General features: G+C 45.3%; 1 protein-coding gene across 48 annotated transcripts in view; it reads right to left on the bottom strand.

Moving 5' to 3' along the window:
- EPB41 (erythrocyte membrane protein band 4.1) overlaps positions 1–24,410 on the bottom strand; it is a 92,947-nt gene that overhangs the window by 5,118 nt on the left and 63,419 nt on the right. For 8 of the 48 annotated variants that reach the window (XM_056509173.1, XM_056509165.1, XM_056509176.1 and 5 more), the window contains 9 exons: positions 23,151–23,356; positions 21,329–21,385; positions 21,159–21,203; positions 20,340–20,402; positions 17,293–17,472; positions 15,386–15,421; positions 3,284–3,412; positions 1,212–1,313; positions 709–789 (listed from right to left, as the gene is read on the bottom strand). In XM_056509173.1, coding sequence (XP_056365148.1) covers positions 709–789; positions 1,212–1,313; positions 3,284–3,412; positions 15,386–15,421; positions 17,293–17,472; positions 20,340–20,402; positions 21,159–21,203; positions 21,329–21,385; positions 23,151–23,356 — 899 coding nt within the window. The remainder of the gene's footprint in view (positions 1–708; positions 790–1,211; positions 1,314–3,283; positions 3,413–15,385; positions 15,422–17,292; positions 17,473–20,339; positions 20,403–21,158; positions 21,204–21,328; positions 21,386–23,150; positions 23,357–24,410) is intronic. The other 40 variants (XM_056509177.1, XM_056509181.1, XM_056509175.1 and 37 more) reach the window with 18 other exon arrangements.

Raw genomic sequence — 24,410 nt, 5'->3', positions numbered from 1 at the left:
GATCTTGTCATAAGAATATTTTCCACCCCCACAATACTTGTGACTAAATTTAAATTCAAAGTATAATTCTCTGATGACAAAATCATCACTTCCAACACATGCAAGAGGCCAATGAGGCTGAGTCATGAGAAAGGTTTCATATAAAGCTAAAGAGATATAACACAGGTGCTGAGCACTCTGAAATTACTTCTGGCATTATAGAGTAGCAATAGTGCTTCAGAGTTATGGGAAAATGAATGCAGATCAGCCAGATGTCACGGAAAACTTTTATTTCACATTTTTATGGATTTTTTTAAAAAGCCTACAACCATCCAAAACAATTCTGGAATCAAAACTTTGCTGCCAACATCAGTTTCAGGATAGAATTCAGCTTTTCTGGCTCAGCTGCATAATGCCAAAAAGGAATTTATTACCAATATAGAATCATGGAATTGCTTGGTTGGAAATGGACCTAAACCCTCATCCCATTCCACCCCCTGCCATGGCAGGGACACCTGCTACTAGACCAGGTTGCTTTAAGCCCTGTCCAATCTGGCCTAGAACATTTACAGAGATGGTGCAGCCACAACTTATAAAAATATTAAGTTTTATTTCTACTCCAGTAAAATTTATCCAGGTCATTTTTTGGTGACATTGTCTTTGAACAGGCAGCCTGACTGATTTTTGCCAGCTCTGGGAAACTCTTTTGGATCATATTCACACTCCTACCTGGTCATGGTCTACATCTGCATCTCCTGTGATGACAATCCTCTTCTCAATCCGTGTCTCTGAAATGCCACCCTTCACAGTCTAGAACAGAAGGAAAAACTGCTGTTAGTGTAGACGTACAGAGGAGTTTGAGCTCACTGGGGCTGCCTATCTAAAGATGGCACCCAAAAATAGTGTCACCAACTAGTGCTGTTGTACCCAGCATTAGTCACATGGGAAACTGCTGCTGCTGCTCAAGGAAAATCTGTCAAAGAGTTATTTTTTATAGCTGAGCCATGGAAGAGCTTTTTTCTCAGAGTAGAGCTCTTCCTGCCAGAGTCAGTGTCCAGACTGTGCTGCAATTAATGCAGAATCCACAGATTTAACACAGATTTAACTGAACTCCTCGTGCTTTGTTCCAAGTACTAATCATCTATTTGAAAGGACCTTCCAAAAACTTTTTTTTTCCTCTCATTCATCTCTGCCCATCTCTCAGTGTTTTGTTGTGCTCCCCAGTGTGTTACCTTGGTGATCTGGGTCGTGGTGGTGCTGCTGGTGGTTTCTGAAGTGATGGTCTGGGCAGTCAGCAGGATGCCAGGGTCTAAATCCCCATTGCCACCATCTGTCTGTGGGATACAAGAACAGCCATCAGTCTCTGAGCAGTGGGAACAGAAGCAGGGGCTCCACACCACCAGAGTCAGACAGAGGACTCTGAGGACAGCAGCTCCATCATGGACCACAAGACCCAAGTCAACCTGTGCTCAGGTGCACAAGAGCTGGGCAGGTCTCTGAAAGCTCAAAGTCCCTGTGCTTCAAGGCTGGAAAAGCACAGATCCTTCAGGGAGGACCTGTGACACCCCTCAGAGCTGGGATGTACCCAAATCTGAGCATGCTGCTGGCCCTGCTGGTCATCCACACCTGAACCATGACTGGAGACCAACACAGATACCAATCCCAAATTCCACCTGCCTGCACCCATGGAGATCAGCAAAGCCAAGAGCACAATTCTGATTCAGAAGGTACTTGTCACTCTTCCTCCCTCCTGACAACACTTTGCATATTCCTCACTTTATGCTCTGCAGTAGCAAAGAACATCCAGACATTTGCTGAACAGGAGTAACTTTTAGAGCTGGTTCTTGGATCTCATCCTGTCTGACCTGACCACTCAAGGTCTGCCAAAAATCCCAGACTAAGTTATCCTGGCAGCTCATCCTGGCTGCCCTGTCCATGTCCCCACTGGACTGTCCTCGCTCAGCACTGGGACAGTTTCTGGAATTACCACAAGGTGGGACCATTTCCCACAGTCTGGAAGAGGTCTCATGGCACATCACACCGTGCACACATGGCCACCCTGGAGATCACTTTTCCTTCTCATTTACCAGTTAGAGCAAAACTCCTCTATTCACCTATACCCCTGCTGAAAGCCAGGGCAATGCTCACCACAATGATCACTGATGCTGCAGCTGGCAGGTTGCTGAACAGCCACAGCATTCCTTAGGAATCATGAGATTCCTGCATCCATAACAACATCCTACAGTCACTGCTACAGAAGAGCACATGCTGCTGCTGACAGCCACAGTGATGGCAAAGCCAAGCTGACACAGGCTCCAAAACCTCAAATACATAAAGAGAGACTGGGAGGGATGGGGGTGTTCAGCCTGGAGAAGAGAAGGCTCTGGGAGACCTTAGAGCTCTTTCAGGGCTTAAATAGGCCCCAGGAGAGCTGGAGAGGGACTGGGGACAAGGGATGGAGAGACAGGACACAGGGAATGGCTTCCCATTGCCAGAGGGCAGGAATAGGTGGGATATTGGGAAGGAATTGTTCCCTGTCAGGTGGGGAGGCCCTGGCACAGGGTGCTCAGAGAGGCTGTGGCTGCCCCTGGATCCCTGCCTGGCAGTGTCCAAGGCTGAACTGGGCTTGGAGCAGTCTGGGATACTGGAAGGTGTCCCTGCCATGGCAGGGGGCTAGAACTGGGTGAACTATTAGGTTCCTTCCATCCCAAACCATCCTGTGATTGTGTGAGTTTTAGACTGAGGATTAATTTTAACCTCAGCAATGAACCCATACCTGCAATATTCTCTGCTTCATAACATTACTCCACTAAGATTTTTACTTTCCAGTCACCACATACCCACCGAGGTTACATTTTATACAAAACATTTGGTGTTTAACAACCATTTCAGTCTTGAACCCTAAGGATGGCTAAGTAATTTATAAACCAAGTTTGAAGAGGCATAAACAGCCTCTTTGGGGGAGCTGGAAAAGTAAGACAAAACATCTATTGCAGAAAAAGGCCAACTCAGGTTAACTTTGTACAGAGAGATCCACACCCTGAAGCCACCAGTGGCTGAAGATAAATTCTGTTTGCAAGCACATCTTGAAAAAGTAATTACTCTTCAGGGACAGCAAAACCACTGCTCCTCTACAAATACCAGATGCAGCTGGAAATAGTGTCCACAGCATCAGGTAATGCCTGTGCTGCATTCAGATGTGCAGAGACAGGCAGGTGCTGCTGCTTCATCCTGAGGATTTGGAAACAATCCATTGACTTGTGTTTAATTAAGCCCCTAGGAAAGTTATCAGAACACACCTTACCTGTGCAGCTTCGTAGGTGATGGTCTTGGTCTCCGTGTGGACAATAGGGACTTCTTTTGTGGGAATTTCACTTTTGATGGCGCTGGACACATCCGAGATGGTGACAGTCTGTGTCTTCACTAGTGGGGGCTGTGAGACAGGGTTAAAAACATCTTGTAAACACCCAGTTCCCATCTCCACATCCTCACTGGGCTGCTGTTCTGCTGGGCAAGTGTTCTGACACTGATCTGATAAAAGCACTGTGGGAACCAAGGTCAGCCTGGAAATCTTTGGGTTTAAGTCTCTGGAACGACACACTGCTCCAAGGGCAGAGATTGGCATGAGGATTAGATAGGCAGCAAACTCCTCCAGCCCCTCCCCACACCATGGACTCTGATCAGCCCAAACCAGGCATTAAGGGTTTAATGGGTGTGTCACAACAGCCCAGATGCTGTCTCCACTGATTCTTAACTTTCTAATTACCAGAAGCTCATTGCCAGGTGCCAGGAGAAGACCCTCATCTACTGATGCCAGTGTCAGGATTTATGCCAACCCTGGGCACACAAAGACTTGATCACAGTTGAGCACCTTTATCCTGACCTCAAGAGCAACATTGTGTTATTAAAAATCCTCATGAGATCTTTAACTTTTATTAAATCAATGTCAGATAAAACAGAAAGAAAAGTAATGGTGGAGAGAAATCAGTTGTTCCACCACCTGATGATCATCCAGAAGAAGACAGAGTGAGTTCAGCACCAGTGCTTTCCCAGAGGGCTCAATTTCTGCCACCATCCCCAACCCTGCCACATGTCACCGTGATCATTAGCGGGGGAGAGGCATCTACTGAACCAAAAGCAACATCAACACTGGAGCAGGCAAAAATCCCTCCCACTGTCCGGAGCACAAAGGCACACACTGGACAGCACCTCAAATTTGCTGTGCTGTGCTGAGGGTCAGCCACCAGTGCAGCCAGAGCCAGCAAAATCCTTAAGGAGCCAAAATTACATGGTTTTTTAAGCCTAAATATTGCCTTTTTGTGGGAACATCACAGGATGCTTCAATCCAAGAGCAAAGGGCATTGCACTGCAGCGACTGTATTTCATTCAAAGATAAATTGAGAGGGACTTGTATTTAAGGCACAGACCAATTGACAGTGGCTCATATTTAATCTAAAGATAAACTGAGAGGGGCTTATTGCACTGACTGAGAGAGATGCAGCGGCTCCAAGCACGAGTCAAGCCAAGCAAACCCAAGTCCTCTGCAGATCTGTGGCGTCTGCTTGCTGCAGTGTTTGGGTTCCCACTCCAGAAGCAGCCAGGGCATGGGGGCAGGAGCTGGGCTCACTACCTGGAAGCAGCGAATGAGCTCGGGCAGCCCGTTAGGAGCATCTGGCCTGGGACACTCGCCATGTGCCTGTCTAAAGGCAAAGCTGTCTTCAGCATCCTCTGCCACCTCCTCCTCCTCTCCTGCCCAGGGCTGCCGGGGAAGTGTGGCAGTGCTGGGGCAGGGCTCCAGCTCAGCGAGCTCCCAGTCGTCCTCCACATCCACACAAACCCCCTTTCCACACGTGAGGTGCTCCTCGCTGGCGGAGCGGCTGGGACCCGCCTCCTCCTGCTCCTCCTCCTCCTCCTCGCTGCCCAGCGAGGAAGCACCAAAGTGCCAGCTGGGAGAAGGCTGTGACGTGGGTGGCACTGGAGTCTCACTAAAAACTACCGACTGCTTTGAGCCCTCCCACGCAAAGCCAGTGTTAAAACTGCTCCACTCTGCCACTGCAGCCACATCCTCTTGGGAGAGAAAGTCACTCATTTTCTAAAAAGAAATGGATACACAAAAAAAGCCAGGGAGAGAGAGAAAAAAAAAGAGCAGGGAGTTAAGGAGAACAGGAGGTCAGAAGGCATCAAGGCAAAACATCAGGTTCTTATCATATATCACATCTCCAGTAACACATGCAACAGTGGGGCTGGACACTGAAGACCTCTGTGCTGAAGACAGTGCATTTACTGACACAGCCTTCCTGGTACATTAATAATCCACTCTCCCAAAATTTTAAGGAATTAATATGAAAACAACTCTCTGCACCTAGAGGAACAGACACCACTAAGACCTTTTTGATCAGTTTAGAATAATTTCAGTGTATCAAGTGGGGACTTGTGCACATCCAGAACTTCCATGGGCAACAAAATCCACCCACTACTTGAAAACCATCTCCTGATTCTGCTTTTAACTCCTTGAAACTGTTGCCTCACTTCCTGACAAGATTCTCTGGGCAACCAAAAAAACTATAATTTGTGCTTAAAATGTGAGACCTGAAGCCTGTGGGTTATTTGGTATGATCCATTGTTTATACCCCAGAAACCTTCACTTTAACTGACCTCCTCTCATGGCACAGCTCAATGGTAGGGTAACAGCAGGAGCTGCTTTATGTAGGAACATATATATGATTTTTTTAGTTTAATTTCAAGAAATTACTCTTCCCCCATTTCTTATTGGTATTTTTCTCAGTTCTCTGCTTCTTTATGTTGCAGACAGATTAGGTGTAAGATTTCTATTTATTAGAATTTCTAGCCTCTTGTGCTTCTCTTAAGTTGTTGGGATATTGCTTAGCAAAATGCATTTAAATAGGAGTGGAGGGAAAGCAAGCAGCACTGAGATGGGCACAGACTTTGCTCACAGAGAAAGGTTATTTCTGATGCATGTTTCTCCAAAGGCAATTTAAGGGGAGACCTCAATGCAGTTTGCAGCTCCTCCCGAGGGGCAGCTCTGATCTCTGCTCCCTGGGACAGGGACAGACCCAGGGAAGGGCTGGAGCTGGGCCAGGGCAGCTCAGGCTGGAGCTCAGGGAAAGGTTCTTCCCTCCCCAGAGGTGCTGGCACTGCCCAGGCTCCCCAGGGAATGGGCACTGCCAGAGCTCCAGGGATGGGCAGGGGGATTGCTGGGGGCTGGGCAGGGACAGGAGCTGGGCTGGGTGATCCTGTGAGTCCCTCCCCCATCAGGATATTCTATGATAATATATCCAGATTCCACTCTCATTTCCTAACTCAAGGCTCTACACCACAATATTCCACAAAACAGAACATGAATGGGGCTATCAGCTGTGTACAGCCATGCCTTGTTAGTTTAAAACTTCAATTTGTATACTGCCAACATCCTGACCTTCCTTTAATTATAAATGCTAAACTTTGCAAATTAGTCGTGGGACCTTGAGAAGACACAATTTATCTTCTGGGGTTTAATGAAACATGCCTTAGGAGTGAGATTTCCTTATGTAAGAGCTAGAACACTACTCAGCCAAGAGAAGAATCACAGATAAAACAAAGAAGATTAAGCAGCTATACAAACACTGATGTATTTAAGAGGCAAAAATCTGTATACAGTCAAAACAACCTCCCAGTTCCCTTTCACAGACAGAGAGAATAATTTGCATTTTGGAAGCATCTCATATGACAGATGCATGAAGGAAGGGAGAGCTGGAATGGAGCCTGTGCCGTATTCTGGTCACCAGCAGAGCAAGTGCAGCAGCAAACATGAAAGCTGGAAAGACAGAATGAAATCCCGATAAGATCAACTGATCAGAAGCACTTTTTGCCTTGCCTTCCTATTCCACTCGAAGATAAACTAATGGGAAGATATTTGTTTCTAGATAAAGTTATCTATGCAAAACTCCCCTTTAGGAATTTCAGCATCTGTTACAAATTCTGATCTTATCAAGATTTGTTTTAAATTGCAAATGCCAAAGCATCCCCATGTTTAGGGCTCAGATTTGCAGAGTTCCAAGCTCACCTTGAGACCCAGGAAACCTGAGAGGTGCCTGGACTGCCAACGACTCATTTCCAGGGACACAGCCCCAAACCAGTGAGGCCTAAATCAAGCACGAAGCAGTCAAACACAGAGTAAATTAAATACAAGACAGGATGCAATGCCCCAGAAGAAACAAACTGACCCAGACATGAATGCAACTAAAGCACCACCCTTGAAATACAAATCTTTGTGTCCCTGAAGACACAGCTGAAGCGTTGCAATGAAGTGACACACAATAATTCAGACTGGGGATAAATTAATAACAGGCTTAATTTCATGTTTGATACCAGTGGCCAAAAGGATTTATTTTTCTCAGAAAGCAGTTTTGTATAAATTGGTTTGCCTGCATTTTTTCAAGACGCTGTTTTGGATCAGGATCTATCTGTATGGCCCAGCTGCCCTGTGCTGTCAGAGCAGATGTTTTTTTAATGCTTCTGCCTCTCTCTGTTGAATATTCCATTATTCCCACCCCAAATCAGACTACTATCCTGCAGAACACTTAAGGAATTCTAAAATTATGTCAACTGCCAGTTACTATTTAATAAAATTTGCTAAAACCATGAATTTACAGCACACAGTAACTCCCTGCAACCACCACAGGAAACGCTGGGAATCCCAGCTGGTTAATACTTCCCAGTTCTGTTCTTTCCCAGCAAGGCAATGGAATTGGTGACGCTGTTATTAGGTTATCCCCAAACAAGGATCCACAGAAGCTCACAGGCTCAGAGTGAATGTCCAGGGATGCACAAGGAGATGATGTTGCTTTGCAGCAAACCACACTCACCGGAGAGCGCTCCCAGATCAACTGATGCTCAACCTCACAGCTGGCAAAGCACTTGGGTAAAAAGTATTATAAAGCAGAAAACAACAGATCCTTATTTTACAGTACCCACCACTGCTTTACAGAACTGCTTTGCCTTAAGGTAAAAATTAAAAATGTTTAGAAACTGTTCAAAGTACCCTGACATTGAAAAGCATGGACATTATCTATGAATTCATGGTTTTCAATGCATTTTTTCACTGCCATTGATCTGATAACAACCTCCTGACCAGTCTACTCAGACAACAGATGGATAAAAGAGATTTTGACCAAAATTAAAAGTAATGCTGGAAAACACAATGTGCCCAGACCTTTGAAAGACTAAATTCTGTCATGAACAAGGATCCAATGTATTACACAATACACAGTAACCACCTCCAATCATTGCATCGATGATTTGGAAACATGAATCAACCTCAAGATTAATACTTCAATTATCAAAACAAGGTTGGTGGGCAATAAGATTCCTCTGCTCACTCCCACTGGTCTCCTTCCCATCCCTTTTGAGAGACTCTTGCATGAAGGGCTTTTTAATCCAAAATCCCTCAGCAGGGAACAAAGCAGTGGCATTGCAAGAGCTGCCTTGGTGCAGCAGCAGCAGGTGAAAAGGGGATAAAATCAGGGTTTAGAAATGCCATCCATTTTGTGCTGCTCGTTCCACTTCCTTCACTTCATAAATGAAGTTCCAGCTCTGCCTTGGCTCCAGGCTCATCTCAGGAACCAGCATTATGAGCAGCCAGATCTGCCTTCCTGTAATCTCACAAAACTAGGGATTTAAAACTGACTCTTGACACAGCCGTAAAACACAACCTGAGCTTCAACCAGAAAAAAATCCACCAGAAGCTCGTGTCATATCACTGAGCTGAGGAACAGTGGCTCATTAGGAAAGTGGTTTCTTCACTTACAAAACCCAAAAGGGGCATTTTGTCCCCAGATTAACACAAAAGAGGGAAAGAGGCTCTTGTAGCTGAGCTGTGCAGGACCTGCCTCACTTCTGCTCTCAGAACAGCTTTCTGCAATTGGTTTTTCCTACCATAGTCTGCAAAGCGAGGAGGGAGGTGTTAAGAGTGACATTAAACATTTGGTAGAGGACTCCTGTAAACAAAGCCTGTCTTAAACCAAGCCGGATTTAATCCTCAACCTGAATTATTCTGCTCAGTTTGACAGCTTAGAGCTGCAGCCTTGGGTACTCCCTCTCCCCAGGAGCACCTAACCCACACTCAAGAGTGTCCAGCAGACCCTACACTGTGAATGCCATCAGCAATGACTGAGGGTCTGATGACTCCTGCTTTGAGGAAGGAATATTGAGGGTTAGTCCAAGGAACTCATTAACACAGATCATATATAGCTTTTTTGGTTAATAAGCAGTGAAAAGAAAGATCTGATTTGCAATAACATTTATTAATGGATAAATGTACATATTTACAAAGAAAAAATCTGAGAAAAAATACAAAACCAAAGAAGTGTTCCAAAAGAGAGCATTTTAGGTAAAAAAGAAAGTGTTTCTAGTCCCCACAGACTGATCCAACAAGATTGTCTATCATTGCCAAAAGATCCCAAACAGGCCCAAACCAAGGCCAGTCCTTCCCTCCAACCACACAAACCACAACAGATGCAAACAGAGACATAAGAAGAACCACCTCTGTCAGGTTCTCCAGTGTCACCCACCATTAAGTACAGACCAAGGAGTTTCTGCATGAATCCTTTTTTGAATTTATCCAGAAAGCTTCCTCCCTCATCCTGCAAGTCAGAACAGGTACCATCAACTCATGACAAGGAAAAAAGAAAACCCAAGAAACCAGTGGAACAATTCTCGGAGGGACAATTTACTGACAGTGACGTGAAGTGAAAGACTTTGCCCATAACCACTAGGATCTGGATTTGATGATCCTTCTGGGTCTCTTCCAACTCAGGCTATTTCATGATTCTATAACAACCTTCCCAGGAGCCGCTGGTACAGCCTAGTCTCATCCCTCCAACACAAACTGCTTCCCTTGGTGCTGAGGAAATCCACCTCTCCTGATTATTTCAGGATAGGAGGGAGATATGGAATACCTCCTCTTCAGGGTCTTCACTAGTTACTCGACAAACCACAAGAGAGGGGAGCCAGTCTTGGCTGAATACTGCCCTGACTGAGCTGCCCATGGAGAGTCCTCAGCTCACTTTCCATCACTCCCCGAGTGAGGCAAGGCATGGGAGGAGATGCAGCCAATACCCTCATTTATCTACTCCCTTTTAGCAGTTGAAAAAGGGATGTTGTGTTACTGCAATGAAGACTTCAAGTGTCATCACAGACTCAGAGCTGAATTGGAGTTCCAAGCTACTGGCTCTGGCACATCTGCTGCTTCAAAATACTGATGTCCATCTTTCCTAAAGCAAGAAAGCACAAGAAACTCCTGTGTGTTTTAGGTGGTGTTCAGAAGAGCTGGAATCCAGGTAAGGAGATTCAGGAAGTGAGTGTGGAGCCACCAACATCATGCTGGGAAGCACTGAACCCTCAAGAACTCCCAATGGGATCCTACACATGAGCACCAAAGAGTGAACAACCACACCACAACACACCGGGCAAAACTGTTGGCAGACTAATCCTGCCTATGTCACCAGTGTGCCAGTCACCAAAATGCCATTTTCTGCAGCAGGTCACATTGAAAAACCAGATTTCTCACACCAACCTGGCTGAGGTTACATGCTGCAGAAATTCCCAGCTTCCCTGCAGGAGGGATAGCTCAGGTCTCAATCACTCACAGCCTGGCACTGCACCAGCCAGGCTGAACAGGGTGTGTGAATCTCCCTGTCAATGGGTGCTGGTGTCAGGGCAGGCAGTCAGGAGCTGCTGGTGTTCCCAGCAAGTTTGTTCCTGAGGAAAATAGGAGCAAAGTACATGTATTGGTTCCTTTACAGATCCCCTGAGACCTCAGCCCTTAAAAAGCACTAGAGCCAATCAGTTCTCCCTGTGCACAGGGATGACAGCAGGACTGAAAAATTCTCCTCTCGGTGCTGCAACCTGTGCTGACATCACAGGAAAAGGGGGAAACCACAGCACCAAGGTATAAAAGATCTGGAATGTGCACAAATGGGATACAGAATGTGCAGGAATGAGACCTTATGTGGATTGCCATGGACTGTCACTCCCTTTGCACCACAAGCAAACAGGGAAAAAAGCAGAGGAGCGACTGGGAAAGGGGCTGTAGTCCAGCAGGCACATCCCTAGGGTGTTGGGCAGATGAGGTTTCTGTTCCTGCTATGTTACAGGTTTCCTCTGTCAGGAGGGATCATATTTACCTGGATGAATATGGATAACTGGCTTCTAAACTGCCAGAGAAATATAAAGCATTTGCTCATTTTCTTTATACTCTGTAGTGATAATTGGTATATAAATCCCAAAAATGTTCCTGAGCGTTGTCAGAGTGTAAAGTTTCCAAGGTTTTTTGCTGATGACAACCAGCCTTACCTCAAGATTAAAAAGAGAGAAAGAGACCATTTGAATTAAAGAGTTACAGAAATTGAGTAGAGGTGACAGAGCCTATCTTTTATCCCACTGGGATGAGACATCCTGAGCACTCCCATCTAAGGTGGCTCTGGGCAAAAGACTTCAGGTCCTTTGTAAATGGGTGACAGAGCTACAGAAACCACAGCTTTCCCAAAGCCACCAGTGTGGCTCCCAAGTTCTTGTCCCTGGATTAGAAATGCAGCAAAGTCAGCAGTGCTCACCACAGCATCCCAAGCAGGGATCCTGAGGAATGGCTTTGGGAAGGAAACACCTGTCAGCTCAACCTCCAGGAAATATGGACAGAAAACTGACAGAGAGATCCAAACAACTCCTGTTTCTTCCCTCTCCACGCTAGGTTGGGGAGAACAAACAATCCCTGCTCTTCATCACAACTGTTAACATTTTGGGAAGGAAGATGCAGGCAAGGAATGCCAGCCACAAGTATCTCCTGACTTCTTCCATCCTGCATTTTCTGCACAGCACATGGCAGCCCAGCATCCTCCCCCACTTCTCCTCTCCAGGGCCCACCTCTGTCTTCCTAAACTCCACACCAAACCTGCTGGAATCCAAGTGCATTTCAAGGGATGCTCCCAAGGATTCAGGGCCCCAGCCTGCCAACACCCTCCTTCACACCAGACCATGTCTGGACAACAACCCTCAGACTTCTACACTTCCTAGTGCCAAAGGAGGAAGACTGTATATTAAAGGCAGTGTATTAAAAAGGGAAGAATATTTTCCAATGAAAAATCAGCATCCTCACAAAACAAAGTCCTAAAGGCACAAACTGGTGAACTAATTGAAGCAGGTTACAAGAGGAATTGGAAAGACTCCTGTGGGATTAAAACAAAGGGTTTCACTAGCAACCTAAGTTTCTGAGACAGCATTTAGAACCTCAACGTGCACTTGAGGTGACTTGAATGGTCCATGATACCCCATAGAGCCTCAGATCAGACAGCAGATGCCATGTTTGCCTTATTCCTTCAAGCTTATCTGCTAGCTTCCTAAATAACACTGTTCACACAGACAGAGATCTGGAAAGGGTTATAAATACAGGTATTTATATATATTCACACATAATAAAGGCCTGCTCCCTTCTCCTCTGGTGACAGTGGGGGGTGTTCTCAGAGTGACTGTGTCCAGCCCAGCCCTCCAGTGGACACAGGAGAACACGGATTAGTGCTGAAAGGAGAAATGGGGAGCTCAGCTCAGCCCCATCATTACTATTTACAGAAAAGAAACCCCTTAGACACAAAGTCCCACCTTCACTCCAGCTTACAAACCAGCTCTGCTCAATCCAGCTGGGCTGGAGCCTACACAGCCAGGATAACTTGGCTAAATGGGAGCATCATCCAGACACTTACATTGTGGGCAATAAACAACGACCAGCATGCAATGGTTTGGTTAAAGAAGTCAAAAACAATCAAGGGGTTCAACATTAGAAGTGTGTCCTGATGTGGCCAAGCCAACATGCCAACAGAGGGAAGGCTCAAAGAGCAGGTAACTCCATCCCTATGACCTGAGCAAACATGCATGAATTAGTTCCACACAAATTAAACACATCCCAAGTGCACCAAGACCATCAGATTTTAAAAAATTATTAATCTATGTTTACAATAAATACCTCCTTGCAACAGGTTTTCTCCTATAACACTATGCATTTTCTTGGATGTGAGAACAGGGGTGGAGAGGGAAGCTGGGATACTTTGTCAAAGGCAAAAAGCTGACCCTGTCCCTATGTTATTACCAAGAGCAGCAGTGAGAACCAGCACTTTTTATTTAAATGCCAATCTGAGTTTCCTAGAAATTGAGTGGTTATGGATTAGATTCCAATGTTCTTCCTAGAGAGTCAACCTCTTGCTCCCACAGAGGCTGTGGACTCCCATGCCTGGAAGTGTCCAAGGCGAGGCTGGATGGGACTTGCAATAACCTGGTCCAGGGGAAGGTTCCCTGACCATAGCAGAGGGTGGCACAAGATAATCTTTATGGGCCCTTCCAACCCCCAAACCATTCCAGGATTCTGTGATTCAGCAGATTCCTGTAAAGCCCCTTTTACATCAGTGTCAAATGTTCTTCAGCTTGTGAATAGCTTACATTTAAAACAACAAGCTTAAAAGCAACTCTCCAGCAATTGCTATGGGAAGTCTTTCAGGGGCTTGGGAAACCAGACTCTCCTCCCATGATGTCCTCCCCCCATCTGCCCTCCCACAGCAGTTGGGAACACAGTTCAAGAATTTGCTTTTCACCATAGGAAACTTCAGAACGGACCTGGAAATCCATGACTACTCCTACCAGGTCCCATCACAGCCACACAAGGACACAGAGCAGGATTAACATGACAGTCACGGGGTGTCCCTCCCTGGGACAGCAAACTATGGAGATCAAAGACCAGGACAAGGAAGATGCAGCAGAGACTACAGCCAAGAAATTCAGGAGCTTTGGTCTTGAGGTTTCAACACGACCCTGCTGCCACTCAGAGGAAGAGCAGCCACCAAACAGTCAGTGCTACGACCAGGAGAAAGGACATCATAAAGGGAATGCGTGGAGAAGGAAAAAGGCTAGAGTACAGATGACACTTTTTGAGTGATTTCTGCTCTTCAGGGATTGCAATAGAAACCTTTGGAAGAGTTGCTTCACTTGCTGGCCGGGGAATGGCTGTCTCAGTAGGTATCTCCTGCTTTTTTAGTTTGTCTTCATCCTGTACTAACAGAGGCCGTTCCCGTGTCTGCTTTCGTGGTAGAAGATCAAGAAAGACAGAGAGAGATGAACAAAAATGACAGATGGAAAGTGCCCAAAATGACACTTGGAGATGTGCAAAGCCTTAGGGCAACTCTTCTCAACATAAAATAAACTGCCCTGGGGAGCAGAGCCACTGGTGGCCTGGGTCACACCAGCCCTGGAGCTACAGAACCATGATCTCTCTGCAGAGCTCATCAACATCTGCATCAGGATCATGAGTGTTTGGTGCCTGCCCTCCCAGAAAAGTGGATGCCCAAAATCTTCCAGGTGTTTTGGAATTCGAATGGTGAGAAAAATCTTGAGGCATTTGAAACAGGAATGGTGCAGTACAAAATGTGGTCTTTGACAGCTTCCTAATCTACAGTGCCCTTAAAACTCCCTTGGAACAGCCAGACTGCAGAGCAGATACAAAATGCTTTTCCAAAGTTCTGACCAGAGTATCAAAATTTTGAATGGTTTGAAAATTCTGCTAAACAAGTGAAAAACTGTAAATCTTAGAAATCTTATGGAACGAGCAGGGTGGCATTAGGAGCAGTGCAAACTCCTGGAATTCTGCTCTGTGTTTTAGCATTTTTGTTTCTGGAGTCTAAAGAATGATAAAATCCCAGAATGACTAAATCAGCACACAGGACCATGCAAGGGCTCCAGCACTTCTGCTGAAGAAAGGAAAGATTGTGGGAATGTTGCTGTTCAGTAGCTCTGTCTCCCTTTAGTTTGCCAGCCCTGGTCAAACCCCAGTGTACTTAGGAGAGGAAAAACTTGGCTCTAAGCTCCCTCAGCTGAGCCAACCTCCGCTGGTCAGTGCGGTATTTTAGGACTGGTTCTTTGCACACCCCTAAGTGGTGAGAATTTGGGAGAAAGTAGCTGGGAGACTGGGCAGCAAAAGAAAATAGGAAATGCAAGAGTAATATGATCGTTAAAACAACAACAACAAAAAAAAAAACAAAAAAAAACAAAAAAAAAAAACCAGGAAGAAAGACAACATAAAAAGAACAGGGAACAGTTAAATTTTCAGAATTGCTTTTGTCTCCGAATACACGGTTATACCGGTCATGCAGCTTTTTCAAACCAGCCATGCACCAAACTAAGCAAAAATTGAAATCTGCAAAAGCTGCAGCACTGCCAAAGTCCTCTGGGTGTGAGTTATTAAACTACTTCACATAGCCAAAAAAAAATGTAATCCAGCAGCTGCTGTTGAGTTTTGCTCGGTGCCATTGCAATAGCAAGTCTGGTTCAGAAGCATGGATCAGAGCAGCAGCTTTACCTCAAGCCCACCAACCTGTCTCTCAGAAGATGGGACAGTGACTTTCTTGACCTGGACACACAAAGCGTGTTAAGGTTCAGTTGTCTCATAATAAAACATAGAGGAACAGCAGAAAAGGGCCCTGTCAAAAAAACCCTTTGGCCACTAAGGCAGGGTGAAGGTACCATCATGAACAGGAGCAATGGCTTTGCACCATGATTTACCATCCTTAATTACCACCTGATTTATGATCCTTCAACACATGCACATGAGGGAAAACTTTCTCCCCAGTCAGTGCCTGGGGAAGATGTATTTCTGAAAGTCCACAGCAGGACATAGCCACCTCAGAGCAAGATCACTTCAAAGAGGACCAGAGTAAGAAGGAACTTCCAGAAATGCAAATCTAGGGCTGATACCAATACTGCAGCCTTATGTGGGACAGGCCCACACCATCCAGTTATGGTGACCAGCAGCCCTCCAAGGTCTCAGTGTGGTCTTGCAAGAAATTGCAAGACATTCTTCATAAAACCAAGAATAACATTCTTGAACTGCAGTTGTGAAGCTTGAGGGCCTCTGCTCTGTCCCACTCACACTCCAAAATCCACTGGGTACTCTGCGCAGAGCTCTGCTGCCCACATTCCTGGGGAATCCACACTGAGGCTCAGCCACAGAGGGCAAAGTCTATCCTTGTGTTAAGCAGGGTAATCCCAATGACAGGCTGCCCACAAAAGCTGTGGCTGCCCCTGGCAGTGTCCAAGGCCAGACTAGATCAGGCTTGGAGGAACCTGGGACAGTGGAAGGTACTCCTGCTCATGGCAGAGGTGGGACTGGATGGGTTTTAAGTTCCCTTCCAATCCAAACCATTCTGAGACTCTGTAACAAACAACTGTGATTAAGTTCATTTTGGGGATCTCATTTTTCTAGCAGACAAAAAAAATCCTGGCTTTATTCCAAGCTTTGAGGAGCCCATAGTAAACTTGGTGTTAAACCCCTTGTACATGTTACAATAACCCTCCATTCACTGCAAAATTATTCCCTGATTAATAAGTATCTGCTTTGTTGAAATATGAAATACTAGTTCATCTGCAGGGCTGTGGGAAGGAAGGGGAAAAACTGGGCTTTCAACCAGGAGAGTCCTCAATTGCCACTACTTGCAGTCAGGATGCAATTTTTCTGTTGCAATAAAAAATTGCATTTACTACTTAAATGATTAGCACAGGCACTAACTACAGTTTTACTCACATGCTCCAAATCTGAAGCCAGTATGACACAGAGGTGTCTCTTAGCCAAGAAGAAACCAGTTGGTAGCTGGTTTTTCCTTGAAAAATTACCTTTTAAAGGAAATTAGCAGAGAAACTGTGAGTGTATGTGGTTACTAACACACAGTTCCTGGAAGGAGAGAGATTCCCATCATGTTTGAACATTCCTGCTGTGGCCACCCAAGGAGTCTTCTAGAAGCCTCCACAGCAGATCAGCACCTGTAGTTCCTAATGCAAGTCTAAACCCAATGACATACCAGATGAATTGGAGAATAAAGTGATTTTGGAAAAATCATTCCATCCCAATGCTTCTCCACTCTGTTATCTGCAATATTATCTCTGAAGTAATAATTTAGGTCTTTGGATTTTGGGTTTGTCAAGGACTTTTCCACATTCTGGGGAGATCCAGGAATGAGCCAGTCCCCAGATCAGCTATGGGAAGTGCTCTCTAGCATCACACTGACAGCAACACTAGGAAAAGCAACATTAATACGAGTTAAGGAATTCTTACATCCTTCTCCACCAAAAAAATCACATTTTTACGATACTACGACTAAAGCTTTGATTGTCTCAGAGAACATTCTACACGTTACAAGTCAACAGTAACTACTAAAACTGAGAGCAGCAGAAGCTAGGGGAGCTGACCCCACAGTGCAGCTGTGAACAGCCCGTGCTGGTACTCACTCCGTCGGCCGCCGTGGGAATCTGCCCGTTGGCGTTGAGGCTGCGGAACGGGGAGTGGCTGGACAGGCGCTTGTCCCACTCGCTCGGCCGAGGCTCGGGGACCGACTCCATGAAGTTCTTCTTCAGCTCGCTGATGTTGGCATGGTGCTTCTTGATTTCTTCCTGCGTCTTATCTAGGTCCTATCAGCAAAAGGACAGGATAAGTGAAGGGACACGGAGAGACCTGGGACTGCCTAAGCTGTGCTTAGCAAAGCTGCACTCAGCAGAGCTGCTGACAACCTCCCAAACTGTGTTCACACTACAGACACACAAAGGGAGCATCCTCTCCTCCTCTTTGATTAACTGGGACAAACTGCAACCCCAGAACGGGGTCTCCTACAGCAGCAGGACATGCCATTGGTTCATCTCAAGCTACACCAAACCAGGTGACAGCTGAGCTGGAACACCATGAATTTTCCCCAAAGAGGATTTTTTAAAGTTGCAAGACTATATTTCTTTGAGTTATTTAATTTAACATCTTCAAATTTTATGGATTTGCTTTCTTTTCCCTCTGCTAGCCTGAGTATTTCTATATTATTACAATTGATGGTAAAGAAAACGTTTTCCCTGTTTTATTTACTCTCTTCATACCTGTTTCTCTTTTATTCTAGCAAAAATTATCCTTGCTTCCAGAATATCCCCCTTACCATTTTTTCCCCTCCCTTTCATCTCATCCCTCCAGGAGCTATCATAGGAGGTTTTAGACATCAGAAAAAAAAATGACTTTTTTTGGAAAAAAATCAGACTGAAACTTTATTTTATGCTAGATCAATCAAGAAACTCCTGCTAAAATTTTTCATCCGGAAAAAGCCAGATTCTTAGTCTGTGATGCCAGTTTACAGCATAAACACACAGATTTCAAGGCAAATCAACTTGTTAAAAATAGTTCTTCCTTGCAAGCAAACCAGAGGCAGTAGAAAAGAAATAAACAAGCAACTTTCCAGGACAGGGCAAAAAAGTAGAAAGAAAAGGGGAAATCAAGGTCAGTAAAAGCATCACCGGGAAATTTCACTATTTTTGTGCTTTTAGTTGTAACTCAGCCCATCGACTTTGTAAAATGGGACAGCAAATGCATCCCTAAAGGAGGGCCCTCACAAAAATCTCCATTTCTGCAGCTCACCCAGGACACACCAACCTCCCTCCACAGCACTAAACCCCAAATGCCTTTTTAACAGTATTTACTCTTTTTGGCACAGCTCAGGGGGAATTTTGGCTTCTATCCTAGATGAAAGTATAAGGCAAGTGCCTGCTAGGTAGGAAAACAATGTAGAAATGAGTCTGCTGTGGACTCTGGGGTAAATCCCTGCCTGGTCCAAGAATCCTACAGCTGCTCCTGGTCCAGAGAAGAGAGAAGGACCACTTTGGCTTTCCAGCACTGCACAGGAGCAGGGCCTGGCAGGGCTGCCAGAGGAGCTAAAGCCACGAGGAGCTACATGGAGCCGGGTCTGGGAAGCACCTTGAGGAACCAGCTTGCTCAGCACCACCCTTTTCTTCCCGTTTTGCTCTTTCTGCAAACCCAGTGCACGTGGAGCATTAAAAGGCTTTCAGTAAAATCAACAGGCAGCTTCAGGAGGGTGAGGTCTGCCAGGAAAATATCTCATCTGCCAAGTGCATGGATTAAAAAAATAAAGGGAATAAAAGGGGTGAGCTGCTGGGTCAGCCCTGTTGTAGAGGAGGGCTGGAGCACCTGCAACAGAACTGTGGGAAGGGGAATGGGGAGGGAAGGGGCTTGGAGGCAAGTATTGCACTGACAGGAAAAAGGAGGTTAGAAGCAATGAAAAAGCTTTGTTTGGGTTGGGGAACTGGAGCTGTCTGAGTTGGGTGAAAAATCAACAGGCACACTCCTCAGAGTGCTCCGGCGATGGCCAAACTCTGCCTATCGTGTGCAGACTCTTCACTTGGGACTCAGAGCTCTACGTTGTAGCAGCCAAAAAAAACCCCAAAAAAAACCCCAAAAAAACCCCAACCAACGAAACAAAAAAACCAAGAACAAAAAAAAAAAAAAAAAAGAACACAAACCAAACAAAGAAACCCACAGAGAAGCTGCAAAACTTTGAACATTCTGATGAGGAGAAGGCAGTTAGTACACTCCGCTTTCAAGAGATACCACCAGGGAAACCCTGGGAGCTGCTGGTACTGCAAGTTTGAGTAGAAACATGTAACACAGGACCAGAGTATCAGAAGCCACAAAACATCTCCCATAACAGAGTGTATTAAAGAAAATAAAATATATGATTGGCATGGTCTGTTCTGAGACTGAGCTTAGGTGAAACCAAGTGGAAAGGGCTCCCAAATCCAAGGGGAAGAGCTGTAATGTGGAAGGATGAGCCACCCACGACCATGAGCCTCTCTATCAGATCCAGAGGGACCTGGCACTGAGGAAGGCTGGGGCCCAGGGGTGGTGAGGTGCTGCAAAGCCAGGAAGGGCTGGGAGGAGGGTGGAAAACTGCAAACACCAAACACCAATGCAGCATCCAAAAGGATCCCTCCTGCCTGAAGCACCTTCCACTATCCCAGGTTGCTCCAAACTCTGTCCAACCTGGCCTTGGGACTCTTCCAGGGATCCCGGGGCAGTCGCAAATGCTCTAAGCAATCTGGCCCAATTTCACCAGCAGCTTATCCTGAATTTTGTCTTTTCACAGACTGGCTTTTCCCCCAGGAAAATAATTTGTTTCAAGCAGTGCAAAACTGGTCAACGAGCCCAGCACTACAATCCGTGACCCCCTGAGCAGTCAGTGGGTCCCAGAGCAGATCTGAGCACTGCCAATCATGTATTTTGAGGAGGTATGAGAGAATGAAAGTCAGAAGAGGAAGAAGGAAGAAGGCCTGCACATCATCATGTTTACTGTCACCATGCAGAAGCATAATTAAAAAATCAAATCAAATCAAAAGGTCTTTCATGCAAGAGCATGCAAAAACAAAGGCAGCAGCAGAAGAGGAAGAAGTTCAGCGCAGATGCAGAAGGTTTAGCAAATGCAACTCAAAAAAAGCTTCAAGTTCATACAAACCTCCAACATTAAATTGCTATGCCTGATATAAATGTTTTCACCATCTAGCCTCTTTGATCTCTTCTGTGAAAATGAAAGAAAAGGGGGAAACAAAACAAAACAAAACAAAAGCACAAAAAATTAAAATGTTGGTCTTGCGGGATTGATAAATAGGCAAATTAAAAAGTGAACTCAGGGTTGGGGGTGCAGCTGTGGCAGCATGGGGTGGGAATTCCTGCTGGGAATGGGCATCTGGCTCATGGAGAATGGGAGATGCAGTGAGTCCTTTAAAGAGACAGCTCCCAGAGGGCCTTGGCTCTGGCCACAAAGAGACAATTCCTGGTTTTCTGGGAAAGCCTGGCACAGCCACCACACCACATTCCTGAGAGATGCAGGTTCACCCCTGAGTTCGAGGCTGCACTGCCTGGGGGCACTTCTAGGAGGTCCCAATGTGCACAGCAACTGCACTTTAACCACTTTCCCATCTTGGATGTTTCCCTGCTACCTAATCAATACCAAAAAGCTTTCTCTGGACTTTTGTTTTGCATTTCCTGCAATGCAGGCTACATTTAGTTTCTAACTAAATTTGTTATAGAGAAGAAATTTCATAAATCAGACCAAGTGTGTTTCTTTTGAACATTCAACATGCATAATTTCAGTAATCAGGTTGTCTATGGGACAAAAAGCTACTAACTGCCAAATCATGTATTTCATAGTTTAAAGAAAACCATCACCCCAACCCAAAGCCCGTGAAGAAATTGTAGCACTGTCTTTTTAAACAGGTTACAGATGCATGAATGATATGGCAAATTTGGCTGGTGAAAGGGTAAAATGGCTAACCTTCCTCATTCTTATCAGCTCTTCCTCTTTTTCTGCAGGCTGCTGCTGTTGGGCAGTGATAAAAAAAAAAAAAAAAAAAAAAAAATAAGAGTTGTTGGTTCATTTAACTATGTTGAACCTTGAAAAAAAAAACAAATGTGAGCAACCTAAACTGAATTATTAGCACAAACCTGGGGCTGGGCACCATTCATGGTGGGGACTGTGACCTCAATGTGTGTTTTCCTTACCTACATTTAAGAAATAAATTGGTAAAAACATTTCTTGTTAGTAGATTCGTTCCAAGAAACCATTTAGTTTCCAAACACAGCTGCATAAAGTTGGTTTTGAAGTAGTGGGGGAACATGCAAAAACCAACATGCAGCCCTGGGCAGGGGTTAATGACACGGCAGCTCCCCAGCACTCTGTTAGTCAACAACATGTTAAATAATTCCTCCAGCTCAAGAATTATTTGTATTTGAAACCAGTGCTCTCCAGTGCTTCTGAAGCCCTGAAGAAGGGCTTCCCACTTGCATTAGCTTGATCAGGCAATGTTTTCAAATAGCATTTGCAGCTGGATCTCCCAGTGAAAATCCAAACAAAGCAACATGCTCAAATTAACACAGACCTTCCCCAATCAGAAATTATTGGTTGTATCACAGGTATTACGTTGGCAAAGGCAGTAAGAAGAGGCATAGCTACAAAACCAAGCCTAACATCACAAATTAGGTTCTTTCCTGTCTGTAAGTAGAGAGCCAATACTGCCTCAACACTCTAAGGGAAGTATTTTAGGGAAATTGAATTGCTAAGTCCTCTGAAGGCAAAATCATCAGTGGGTCAAAAGAAGTAATGCAGCTCCACTGGAGAAGCAGTAAATTTGGTATGTTCAAATTCACATTTTCCTCCCACATCTATATTTAAAGGGGGAAAAAAATCCAATGTTTAAGCATTTAGGGAAAAACCTGTAATAAGTAAGATGGGATAAGTAAAATTTCCTTGTTCTCAGTGTAACATGAGGGAGGGCGAGCAGCTGGGCAGGGACAGCAGGATCTCTGCGCTCTCTGTGCACCCCACAGTGCCAGCCTGAAGTTTCCTTCAGTAGTTTCGTTTAAAAACTACTGTTCACGCAGGCCAAGGAATTTTTTTAAACATCTGCCCATTCTCCACCTCCCTCTCCAAACCTTAATTAACAGGAATTGTTCCTGGAGATGCTCACACAGGATCCACTGCATGGTATGTTTAGAATTATGTGGCTCCAGCAATGCTGAAAACAGCTAAATTTTGGAGCAATGTGAAAATTGTGTCTCAAGGCAAACACTTCTGCTGCACCACTGCAAAATTTCAGTAAGTCAGTAAGATCTGCTGAATATTAAAGACACTGTAATATCAACAATAATTTTGCACATTATTCTGACTTATTAGAACAGCACACACATATCAACTGCAGCAAAGAACTCAGACATTTGTAGGAAGATCAGATAATGGTGAACGAATTTAATGAAATTAATTTAAACAAGAAACTCCCCAAGGTCTCACCAGTGCCATTTTCAAAGTTTTACTCTAGTCTGCAGCACTGTATTACCAGCTCTCCCAGCAAAAGCCTATCAAGGTGAAAAACATTCTGGTGCTGGGCTGCACACCAGATCCATTATCACTGATTTCAGTGGAATTCCCTCCTGCTGTCATACCAGGAATCAGAGAGCACAGCCTGGCCACATGTGAGCTCTGAACTCTAGTTCCATGATCACGTGCAGCTCTTGCCAGTGCTTTTAGCCATCTATCAGCAGGCTGCATTTGCTCTGACTGCAACCACCAAAACCTGGCTGTCCTTGAGCCCCTTCTTCCACCTGGAATGTCAGGGCTGGGATTTCCTGGCACCCAGACCCCTGTGCTGCTCCCACCTGCCACTGGGCACAGGGACAAACCCCTCAAGTCCCAGGAGAGAGCTGCTGCTTTGGGGTGATTTCTTGAGGGGTGCTCCAGCCCAGCTCCTCCCCAGACTCTGCTCTGACCTACCCTTGAGACATCCACCGGCTCCTTGGGCTTCTCCGCTGGAAATTCTTCACATCGCACATCAGATTTCGCTGCTTCCTTCCCTACTTTAGATGTGGCCATGTCCTTCAGGTCGGGCTTAGCTGGGCCTGGCTCTGCAGCGTGGCTCTGAGCGATGGCCGGGGCTGAGGTGGGCCGGGGACTCCGCTCTGGGGTGATCACAGCCACTGCTGAGGATGAGGGACACACAGAGACAACGTTCAGAGCACGTCATTTTTCAAAGGATTAGGAGAAGTCTTTCCAAATTACAGTGCTGTCATTCAAAAAGAAAAGGAAAAGGAGGAGGAGGATGAAAGAAAAGGGAAAAGAAATAAAGATGTTGAGCAAAGCAGCTTGTGCATTTAGTATGGGAGAGTTGAGATTATTTTCCTTATGGTTTAAAATAAAATCAAATAAAACCCACACCAGATGGTTTACAAAAAGCAAGCTTGCACTCTGCAGAGAAGCCACACCAGAAAGGCAAATCTGTTTTTGACATTGTGCCACGGATTTCTAGGTCTTTCACACACAACTGACACAGACTCCACTCCAGTGCAACTAGAAATGACACAGCTTGAGGAGTTCTGTACTCATGGGCATCTCCTCAAGCAGAAACAGATGGCTTCTGGAAGAGAAACACAGGCTTCCTGCCCTTCCCCCCCCCAAAAAAAAATAAAAAAAATCAACAAGCATTGCTCTAGAAAACTTCTCAGCAACTTGTCAGTGGGCTTCAAGGCAGGCTGGGGCTGCTTGTCCAAACTGGGTATCTTCAAGGCAGCACAGTGGGAAGATACCCAGCACCTCCAGACCAGTGACAGTGCAGAAATGAACTGCATGCTGCCAAAAATCATCTTTTCAGAGGATGAATGTCATAAATACAGGCACTAGGTCCACACAAAATCAACTGCCTGCTCCTTTCCTTCAACTCCTGATTTACCAGGTAGTCGCCTGACCCCAAGGATATTCAAGCCAAAGCTGTGTGACAAAGCAAGTCCAAATTAATTTCCTGTGTGTACCTAGGGATATAATAAGCTATTTGGTTCTCCTGATATTAGTTTTTAGGGATGTTTCACTAAGAAGATACATAAAAGAATATCTTTGATGTTGTCTCATATTCCCGAAATCGCAGCTTGCAGCAGGATCATACTGTGTATCCTATTCCAGCCAACACGAGGTCACTCATGTCCAGCCAGTCAGTCATAGAAAATCTGCTGTTAAAATAAATAAAAATTGTAATTTCAAGCA

The sequence above is a fragment of the Oenanthe melanoleuca genome, chromosome 23 (assembly GCF_029582105.1).
Source record: "Oenanthe melanoleuca isolate GR-GAL-2019-014 chromosome 23, OMel1.0, whole genome shotgun sequence".
In the NCBI taxonomy this organism is placed as follows: domain Eukaryota; kingdom Metazoa; phylum Chordata; class Aves; order Passeriformes; family Muscicapidae; genus Oenanthe; species Oenanthe melanoleuca.
The sequence above is the reverse complement of the archived record's forward strand: the minus strand, read 5'-3'. Positions and strand labels throughout refer to the sequence as shown.